At 42.9% G+C, this 11548-nt stretch overlaps 1 protein-coding gene across 1 annotated transcript in view; it reads left to right on the top strand.

Moving 5' to 3' along the window:
* Positions 1-210: 210 nt before the first annotated feature.
* Positions 211-11548, top strand: part of CRB1 (crumbs cell polarity complex component 1) — a gene marked incomplete at its 3' end in the record, with an annotated part of 164876 nt that continues 153538 nt past the window's right edge. The window contains exon 1 of the mRNA XM_082265223.1: positions 211-438. Within this exon, the coding sequence (XP_082121349.1) occupies positions 366-438 (73 nt within the window). The 5' untranslated portion in view covers positions 211-365. The remainder of the gene's footprint in view (positions 439-11548) is intronic.

Raw genomic sequence — 11548 nt, 5'->3', positions numbered from 1 at the left:
TTTGTCAGGAATACTGGTCTGAATACCTGTTTTATATAACAAGAACTAGAAGAGAAAAGAGGACCTGAAGGCAGATTACAGGCAGGATGGTCATGATTGTTAAGCATATTGTCTGTAGTCTCACATCTTCCCTCCCTTTAATCCACTCCATGCATCTGCAATCATCTACACCGGATTTTGCACACCACCCAGACCACTTGTACCAGCATCCCAGCTGCTGTGTCAATGAGAGCAGGGTGCATGGTGTGTCTGTGCCGCTGTGTACATGCTGAGAGACAGATGCTTTACCCATATTTACAAGGCATGGTTTGCGGCGTATATCATCTGAAAGGAATAATGTGGACACAACTATAGAGCAGCACTGGATGATGGAACAGAACAACATCCCTTTGACTTGCTGTCTCAGTTTGGCTGTCTTGATGCTTCTTCAAGTCCCCTGTAAGTTCTATTGATTTCATAGATTGCTGACAAAAGAGATCTCTTTAATTGCTTAAAATGTAAACTTGCTATAATGTTTTTGTTGTGTGCATGTCCCATCAAACTTTATTGTAGAATATTATTCAAAAGTCACATTATTACTATACCTGTTGTCAATTTTAATATATATTTGCAAACAAGAAATGTTATTGTGCATAAGAAAGATGTTATTTCAGCACATGTTAAGCTTTAAGTACCATTAATAAGGTACTCATAAAAATATAATTTACATAATTTCAAGTTGAACTTCAGGAATTAGACAAAATCTACTTTTGCAGTAACCTATCCCCTTCTCTCCCTGCACTACAAGAGTTAAATGCTGATTTAGGGTGAAGGGGATAGGGTGAAAGACTTACCTTATTCCTGGCTCCTTCAGTCTTCCTCCATCCATGCACCCGGTACAGTGATGCTTCCTCTCAGAGGAGCTTCAGGCCCCAGTTGTAAGCTTCAGAAACAAGAAGAGTGAAGCTAAACACCCTGCTCCTGCGCTCAGAACCAGATCCTCAGGCTATTTCAATCTTGGAACCCACACTTGGCATCCCAGATGGCTAAGCCTTGCTGCCCACTGAGACTGGGGTGGTCGAACACACTGTAAAAACAAACACAAAGAAGGGGCGCACCAGCCTAGCACTTTATCCTCAGCGGGCTTTATTGATAATAAAGATTAAAATCAGCTACTCACAAACATGCGTGGTAGAACAGCATATCAATTCCTAAATTCAGCTTCAAAAAAAGTCCAATGTCTCCTGTAGACGGAGGTCTTATGCGTTTCGAGGCCGTGCCTCTTCCTCAGAGGCTCTGAGGAAGAGGCACGACCTCGAAACGCGTCACCAATTACATATGAATTAGCTGTGGGTACAGTATAAAAGGGGGGAGCCTTTGCAGGGAATGGCCCTTGTACACAGGTCATTGGGAGTAAGGTGAAAATGCAGGACACAATCACTAACTTTAGGGAGCTTTGCCATATTATTAGTTTGAATATGCAATTATTCTTCTGTATTCTACTTTTACAATAAGTATAGGAAGAAATAACATAGCTAGCTAAAATGGCTATTTCACTTTCCACTGTGATCTTTGCCTAAATACCAAAGTCAGACAGTTGCTTATTTATGGAGGGTAAACATTTCATGCAGGGATGTTATTAGGGCCCAAAAAAGATCCTGGGAATACCCAGGATAAAAAGTTGCCGAGTGTCACAGCGAACAGGGCTGGTGTCTGTTTTTTGTTCTCCCTCTCTCATCTGGTTTGCCTCTCTTAGATTTATCTCCTTTTTATTTTACACCAGTGTGTAGGAGGGTGTTGATGCAGCCACTACTGCCCCGCACTGTTACCACTCAAGTAAGTGTCAGCACAGAAGGTGAGATGGAGATTCATAGATCACACAATCACTTCTTGGTTAGCTGCCAGAAGTAAACACAGTGATCACGTGATTGCTGCCTACTGGTGCTAGGTGAAACCTTCAGAGGAATTACTTGCCCTCTGCACTGAGCTTCCATTGGCCATCTTGGGAGAGCCTGTATCTGACTGGACAAGGAGCTCTTTTGAGACTTGGGCGGCCCTTTTGGACCCAGAGAGATTTTATATAGACCCTGCTGGGTCATTTTTGTGAGGACAGCTATGTGGGCAGTGTGAGTTAGGGACAGATACCTGCTGGCTATGGAGAGGTAGGAAAGGTAAAAGTAGAGGAGGATTAGCTTAGGGCTGCTTTTGTACCCCTGAAAAGAACCTGGTTTAGAAAAAAAACTTTCTGCCAGCCTGTATCTAGTTTGGCGCATCCTTGTACCCCATGTTGCAAGTGCAGAACCCTACCTTCGAAGCCCAATGTGCCAGTCTGGGGGAACCTACAGCATATCGCTGCATGTAAGTTTGCCTACTTGATCTACCTTGTTACAGAGCTGTGAAAATGCTTACGGTTACTTTGGGATAACTACCAAAATGCTTTATTAATTTACTATTCATTGGATGATCAAGAAATGTCCTAAAAGACTACTAAGTCTCAACTGGTCACTTTAAACTACTGCCGTCTAGTTAATCCTGCCCACAAATGTCCCTTGATTATGTGCTCAGCTTCTCCATATGAAAGAAAAAAAAATGTCCATAAAGACTCATGTGATGTATGACTTGATTTTGGCCTAGGCCAGGAACCAGTAAGCAACTACTGAAATGCAAAAGTTTAAAATAAGTAAATATAATACTATATACTGTACTTTCCTATCCATTTATTAAGACTAGCAGCATAAGGAATACAAATAGTTAATGTTGATTGATGGCATTTAGTTCTGCTATAAGTATTCATAATACCTGCAGTGATTGTTTGGTAAATGTTACATCCCCTTCTACAACTAGTGGAAGTTACTCAAACACTGCCCAATAGCTGCTAAAACTCAGTTGGATGGGGAAACCTGATAACAGGGTTAGTTACAGTAGGGCAGATATGCATGTAAATGGAGTAAACTTGTACCTAAAAATCTCTGTGGCACAGTGGACAGTACAAAGTTGGTACTGGACTTCTTAAAACAGCGACAAGAGGCAGCACATTAAGCAGGAGCATAGGAAGCTATGTGTGTAATCTCAGTTTAAGGCTCGGAGGGAGTATTATAATTTATTGTTTGTTTCGAGGATTATTCTTTGTTACTGTTGGATTATTATAAATGATTGTGTCCTAGTAGGGATTAATATAGTCCACTGCTGCTTGGGTGGAGGATAATTAACTTCTACCTATGTGGAAAGTTTTTGTAATTAAATGCTACATTTAGGTGGGGAATTATATTTTAAAGTTGTAGTTTATTCACTTATTATGCCTTCCCTGGTTCCTCCCCCCCCCCCTTCTATAAAGTGTTCTGCCTCTCCAGTGTAAGCACTGAAAGTGGGATCTCTATACTTTATCAACTTGTGGTGAGATAGCAATAACTCACAACCTCAGCAGAGTTGGCAGACAGTGATTCCATCCAAATGACATCTTGCAGACTGTAGAAAAGTTTAATTCAAAAACTTGTGCAGATCTTAACCACTTTAAGACCGGAAGGATTTGCCCCCTTAATGACCAGGCCCTATTTTGCGATTTGGAACTGCCTTATTTTAATGGACAATTGCACGGTCGTGCAACACTGCACCCAAATAACATTGATGGTATTTGATCACCTGTGCGATTTTTATTTTTTGCGCTATAAACAAAAAAAGAGCGACAATTTTGAAAAAAAAAAAAAAAAACAATATTTTTCACATTCTGCTATATGACATTCTCAAAAAAAAAATGTAAAAATCCAAATTTTTTAACATTTTAGGCCAATTTGTTTTCTTCTACATATTTTTGGTAAAAAAAATCGCAATAAGTGTATTTTGATTGGTTTGCGCAAAAGTTATCGCATCTACTAACCATGGGAAAGATTTGTCATTTTTATTGTTTTTTTTTTTTTTACTGGTAATGGTGGCGATCTGCGATTTTCTTCGGGACTGCGACATTGCGGTGGACAGATTGAACCCCTAACTGACATTTTTTACTCTTTTGGGGGTAACAGTGACATTACTACAGTAATCAGTGCTAAAACTATACACTGTTACTGTAATAATGACATTGGCAGGAAAGGGGTTAAAAGTATAGGTGATCAAGGGGTTAAATGTGACCCGAGGGGAGTGATTCTAACTGTGGGGGGGCGTGGCTTCTGAGATGACCATAGAGCCATGTGATCCCATATAGTAGGATCACATGAGCTCTGTGATCATTTCAGGGAGAAGGACGGTCGGCTGTGTTTTCAACAGCCGACCGTCCTTCTCTTTCTGCGGGAAGTGATCGCGGGTGTCAGGTGGCAATTGGAGCCGTCTGACACACGCATCGGCTTCCCCGCTGAGGATAGGGGGCGGAAGCGCGCAGCCAGCGGCGCGCACTTGCCTTCTAGCTGCCACCAGTCGAACAACGTACCGATATGTGCTTTTGCCTATAGGAGCCACTCTGCTGCCGTATATATATATATAGTAAGCGGTCGGCAAGTGGTTAATATAGAACTATAGGCAAAACCTTTTTTTTTTTTCATTTTGGATAGAGCAAGTTAAGGTTATAACCCCTGTCAGATTTTTGACTAGCCCCCTTACAAGGTGTATTAGGGGAGGAGTAGGTAGATTATCTTGAGAGGTGGTAGGTGACCTTGGTTGAGGGATACAGTTACTGTGAAGTTTTGGGAGAAGTATGAGAAATACGATGCATACTATGCAACTGAGTTTCTGCTGCTGTTAACTCCTTAACTTTTGCTAACAGCTTGCTCTAAATTCTTTAACATTGCCATGGCTGTGGCATGCTCAGATTGTTTCTCCAAAGCTACCATCTCTGCTCTCTTGCATGCAGCTTCTGCTTCCATCTCTGCTTTCTTGTGTGCAGCTTCTGTGGCTTCTGATTCAATCTCTGCTTTCCTTTGGGCAAAGGTGCTCAAATGTTAACATTGGCACAGGCACTAATAAGTTATTGGTTGACAGTGGAAGATCTTGATTGTGAGACTTGGCGGATCTTGAGGAGTGGCTCATAGATGCAGAGCGATGAGATTTAAAGTGGTTCTAAAGGCTCAAGGTATCTTAAATGCATTAAGGTTTAAAACCTTCTGGGTGCAACTCCCTCCCCCCAGCCTCCCTTATACTTACCTGAGCCCCATCTCTATCCAGCGATGTGTATGAGAGCAGTGGCTCTCCCGGGTCTCTCTTTCCTCATTGGCTCACACAGCAGCGGGAGGCAGTGGCTCCTGCTGCTGTCAATTAAAGTCAGTGAGCCAATGAGGAGAGAGGGGAAGGGCTGAGCCTGTTCGAGTTCCCCCATAACAAGCAACTTGCTATTGGGGACATTCGGCAGGGGGTAGGTGCCAGGACCGCTTGCGGGAGACCCAAAAAGAAGAATCAAGGCACTTTGTGCAAAACCATTTCACTGAGCAGATACGTATAAAATGTTTGTTATTTTTTTCTTAAATCTTTACTTTAGAATCACTTTAAATTTATGAAGTTGTGTGATTCTCACCTCTGCCTTTATCTTTGTTTGTAGCACTAAACTCTCTCTATCTAGATTAAAGCGGAGTTCCACCCAAAAGTGGAACTTCCGCTTTAGGCAGTTCTAACCCCCTGACATGCCACATTTGGTATGTCATTTTTTTTTGGGGGGGGGGGGAGCGGGTACCTAGTTTTGACAGGTACCAGCTCCCACTTCCGCTCGGAGCGCCGCAGCGCCCTGAGCGAAAGTTCTCCTCTCCCCCTCCCTCCCTGCAATCTTCTGGGACATGTCAGAGGTCCCAGAAGATTGCCGGCCAATCACGACGCGTAGCGCAACTCGCGCATGCGCAGTGCGTACCCGGCTGTGAAGACGAAAACTGTCACAGCCGGGTGCCCACACCAGTGATGTCAGCACCGCAGACAGAGAGGGAGAAGAGCGAGGCTTCGGGCGGCCGCATCGCTGGACCGTTGGACAGGTGAGTGTGTGTTTAGGCTGGAACTCCGCTTTAAGCTCATCAACTCCCTCTAATTCTTTCTATGACTGTTCAGAGTTCTACTGCTTTAAGAGGTCAGTATTTTTGAAGCACAGTCTTTAAAGTGGAAGTAAACTCTCCTAATTGTTTTAGCCAATGAAGCTGCCATCTTGGCCTCTGTTTAATCTTCAACTGCCATGATGCTGCACAAGTGATCAGTTATCATGTCAGCCATTGGATGGTTTGACAGTTTGGTTGAGAACACAACCAATGTGACAGTTAGCATTTGCAGCATGCCGGGAATGTTTCTTGAAACTAATAAATTGATGGGTTTACTTCTGCTTTAATAACTCTAGTTCCAGTACCTCATGAAAAGGTTAAGATAAGGAAGGCATGCAATTACCAGTCTTAGACCATAACTGATTGAAATTTACTAGAAGGTTCTTCTTCATCAGATTCATCATTCTGTTGAACTTTCCAAGTTAGTGTAGCTCTACCCCGTAGGAGTCCCTAATGTCCCGGGTCCCCACTGCTGCACAGCCACATAGCATTTCCTTCATACATTCCAACACAAAAAACAGTCCTTGGCTTGTTTTGATGTTTTTTTTTTAGGGGTTGATAACTTGGATGGGATAGGGAATTATGGGATGCCCAACTTGAGAATGTTCAAACAATCACTGAACCAGGGACAACTTCCTCCCTTTGTACAAAAAGTCTTCTTCTTCCTTCCACTTGCACAAACTTAGTTTTCACTGTACAGCACCTGCTGCTCACTCCTATTGGAACTAGCAGGATGTTGCTAGTTCAACAAAGGCCTATTAGAGGCAGAAACACTTAGGAAGAGAACTAATCTTCCTCCCAGTCCTCCTGACTGACTTTTTGCCTCAGTCCTGCCGGACTGGCACACACTCATGGAGACCTCCCAGGGCAAGGTTAGATGAAGACTTGCCACTACAAGGTCTTCAAGAGAGACCTGTTACAGATGGCAGTCTCTCCCTGCACCATGTCTTTCCTTGCACCGTGCTAAGCTATTTACTGTCTCTCCTTGCTCCTTCCAGCTTCTTCTCTGGCATGAATCCTTCCACCGCCTCCTATGTTTGGATCCTTCCAGGCCAGCTTTCCTGAGCACCTGGTCTGAGGCAACCCCCAGTAAGGGGTCCCTCAAGGATCACAGACAGCCTCCCTCAGCACTGCTTCTCTATCTTCCACCCGACATACATATTCATGGCAGCTCCTACTGCCCCTCGCCCTCTAGTTCTAGAAGATTCTCCAACCTTCCAGACACCAGGGTAAGGCACCAGATAGCTGCCAGAATGACTAATCCAACCCTGGCCTCTAGTAACCCTGACCCAATTCACTTACTCAGGTCATTCCTTGCCAGAAATACTAAAGCGTGTTACATTAGTTTAACCAAGATTTTACCTTGTCTGCTTATTTCCTGATTTGGAAGGAATGCTGGTTCTTGTTGTGTTTCAGCTTCCATGGAAAATGTTGCTTTGTTGAGACATTGTGTTGAAAAGGAAAGAGTTACTTGGGAGACTGAGAAATGTATCAATTGCTTAAAGTGTAAGTTCACCTTTGGGAACATGTTACATGTTCCACCCATTTCCTAGGGTGGAACATGTAACATGTTCCCAATGCTGCAGCCGCTGATCGATTCCCCCCCTGTAAGAGCAGTACAGAAAGAAGTTCCCTGTACTAGCTGTCACTTTTTTAAATCAGCGCTGTGGAGCGCCATGGTAGTTTATTGATTCTTCCTGTCAGTGTATCTACTTGCCCGTACTTGATGTATGGGCACACAAATATACTGACAGATCTGCAGGGGACCTGCATGGCACCAGCGATCTGCTAATCATTGGTGCGAAGCTTTACAGACTCAAAGAAAATTTAAAAATAAATGCACATTTTTTTACCTGCAAAAAATATGCATTTATTATTATGTTTTTGTTTTTAAGTGAACTTTAAGTGGTTCTAAAGCTAAAATATTTTTTCCCCAATACACATACGTCAAACACAAGGCCCAGGGACAAAACCGGCCCTTCAGGCCATTTCATGTGGTCCTTGCACCTCTCCTAGAGCTGCAATATAGATCCAGCCTTTCTTTTGGCCTCCTCCAGACCCTGCACTTTCTGCTTCTCACCTCAGCCCCCAGCTTCTTCCCAACAGCAACACAAGGTACGGGGGTGCACTTTGAGGTAGGGAGGGTGGGGGTACTCTTGACATCTGATGTAAGGTGGATGAGATACTCTGGACATCTAGTATTACAGATACAACCAGCCCCTTGAGGGCAATCATAATGCTAACGTGGCCTTTGATGAAGTTGAGTTTGACTCCCCTGCCCTAATACACTCCCTGCATTAAGATAAAAAACGTTTTACAAATTGCTGTGCTCTCCCACCTCCCACTTACCTGTGTCCTCAATTGATCTAGCATTGTACACAGCCGTATCTCTTCTGTCCCCTCTCCCTCTATTCACAGGGACTGAGGCAGCAGCAGGAGCCACTGGCCCAACCTACCTACAACCTGTCTACAACCTGCATCTTAATCTCAAGTAGTTTCTAATCTGTCTTGCAAATGAACCTCTAATTACCAGAAGTGACCATTGGATGCCTAACCTGGCTCTAGTTTGCCTATGGTGGTTATCAAACCCTAAAGCCCCGTACACACGTACCGATGGTCGGCTTACAAATGTTCCTCTTTTCTCCCCGGGATGTCGGTGTCTGCTGAAAAGTGCAAAGACAGCACAAGGACAGCACAAGAATTTTGTCCGCCGACTGCAGAAGTGATGTCATGTAATGGTTAACTTTCCCTGTGTTTTCTATTTTCTGAGCATGCCCAGTCTTGCAAATCTGCGGTCTGTCGGCCGAATTGTGTACTGACAGGCGAACAATCGTCCGTTCTGGTGTCGGCATACAAATATTTTCATGTTTGCACGAAAGACTTTTGTCCGCGGATTGTGCGCAGACATCTGTCGGAGGCACCATACTAACACACGTACAATCGGCAGATCCTTCGTCCACCGACGTTTGTATGCCGACGATCGGTACGTGTGTACGGGCCTTTAGCTAAAATTAACTATAGAGTCACAGACCAAAAGGGACAGGGTTTAGGCAGAACTTCACTCTCTCAATCAACACTGACTATTTTTAATATTTATGATATTAGCAATAGTAAAGAGATACACTAGGAACGTATATTATATTTACTTGTTTTAACCTTTTTTTTTACATTTCTTCAGTTACTTCCTGGTTTTCAAACCTAGGAAAATGATGTCCTCCAAGGGGGAGGGGTTTTCTCAGCTAAGCACGCCCTCCTGCATGCATGCTTTCTAAGCTAAGGACAGTTGTATTCCAGGGAGTAAATGCTACATAAATCATTTGCCCTTACTCAAGATGGCCACATCCAGAAATTCTAGTGTTTTTTTTTTAATGCAATAAATCTTTATTTATTTTACAAGGAAATAACAAACAGAAAAAAGGGATAATGCAGCATATAGAAACTTGACTGCAATAGACAAACATGTGCGGGAGTGACGTCGTCGCGGCTCCAGCCACTCACAGTGCCGGAGCCGCCGAACCCGGGAAGAGACGCAGAGGGAGCATGTCAGCTCCCACAGCGGTGTCCAGGGTCCGTGTCGGGGCTTTGTTTTAAGGTAAGTATTTCATAATGAGCTAGTATGCGATGCATACTAGCTTATTATGCCTTTGTCTTGCAGTGTTTGTTTTTTTATTTTTTTTTCCCGGCAGTATGCAACCGCTTTAATATGCTGGAAGATGTCCACTACATACAATGTACATACAGTAGCACAGAATAACAATAGGACAGAAATGCTTCTGTCACTAGTCTTTATATATATATATATATCTGTATATAGTAGCAGAAGCTATGGGCAACAATATTAAACTATTAAAGTGTCACTAAACCCACATAATAAAAAACTATCAATAAATGCTGTATTATATGCTGTTCATACTCACTCAGTCACTATGAGATTCGTTTTCTGTTTTCCCCAAAAAAAAAAAAAAAAACTGGTAAACCTTCTATGCTCTATCTCTACCTTCTGTCCAAGTCCCCGATCCAGCTAGAAATTTTGAAGAGCAGTGTTGGCAGCTCTGCAGATGCTCAGTTTTCAGTGAGTTTCTATGCTGAGCATTTCCTTTCTATCACATCTGAGCAGCCCATGTGACTGTAACACATGTGGGTGTATACACATGGTAAATGGCAGCCCACTACCTCCCTCCTCCATGCCCCCTAACCAGCTAAACACAATTGGGGGTGGGATAATACATGTAGATTTATGGAGTCTTCACCTCCCTCTTATTCTAAGACACAGGCTGGAGATTTGATTTCAAATATATATTTGTTTGACAGTTTAAAAAAGTATATTGATATTATTGATTTATTTTTACTTTGTATCCCAAAGCTTGTTTTGTTTATTTTGAACATTTGACCAGCAGCAGAGGACTAGAAGCTTCTCCTGCTTATATTTCCCTGCAGACAGGCTGGGAAAGATCTGGGTCACATGACAGCTGTATATCAATTAGAAACGGTACTTAGATTTTTTTTTTTTCATTAAAATAATTACAACACCATCACCAATATACAGAAATGGAAATGTAAATTTAACAGCAGTATCACTTTAAACATAGGAACACTTGCTTAGTAATCCCTGTATTCTGGTGTGGCTTTAGCACAACTCTCCTATTAACAGGACATGTGTCTTAGTCTTTCTCAGTCTCTCTCCACTTCCTCCTTCTCTGGTTTTTTACCCAACAACCCGCTGAGACAGGACGTGATGTACATAAATAACAGTACAGCACAGACCAACAAGGAAACCTATTTACCATACAGAAGCTTCCAGCAAATTTGAAAATACTTGGATGCATGATTGAGAAGTTGCTTTATTGCACCTCTTGGGATGGTTGGAGTACACTAAACCCCTATGATGCTCTGTGATTAAGGTGCATTTTTCTTTATTTGAAGGTCATAACTTTAATTAGAAGGTCATAACTATCTGGTAAGCCTTGCATGGTGTTACCTGGTGAATGATCTCTCAACTTTCTACAAGATACCCCCATCTTCTAGCTGTTCATGTTAATGGATGTGGTCACTCTTTCACAACTTTTTGGGACATTCTAGTTTTATATTTCACATGTGGACTTTTTATATTTATCTGATAGTTGCCTTTTGATTATCACCAATATTTTGTAACAGAAGCCCAGCAATACAAGGCAGATCCGCCGGGAAACAACCCTACAAGTTGTAACATCAAAGCAGCAGTAGAGTGGTGGATTAGAGGTTCTGTACTGTCTGTCACGAGGAACTGAATGTGGCCTGGCCGGTCTGCACCCAAATAGGGAGGCTTCAAGGAAGGATGGCGTGTCCCTGAACTTTACCTACTCCTCCAGAACCTTTCCCTGAAGTTAATCATTGTCTTTGACAGATGCGATACCTGTCTCTTTTCTGGCCACTCAAAAAATGTGCACCAAACCAGGGAGCCATATACAAAACTTACCAAAGCTCTACTGCCATATAAATGATGTGAAGACAGAGTGCCGGTGCTCAGGCCAACCAGTCCACTATATACTATGAGGAAGGCCACACTATGAGGAAGGCTGAGGTCGAAACACATT

This window comes from Pelophylax lessonae, assembly GCF_965119305.1.
Source record: "Pelophylax lessonae genome assembly, chromosome: 8".
Classification (NCBI taxonomy): domain Eukaryota; kingdom Metazoa; phylum Chordata; class Amphibia; order Anura; family Ranidae; genus Pelophylax; species Pelophylax lessonae.
This window is presented reverse-complemented; position numbering and strand designations above follow the sequence as displayed.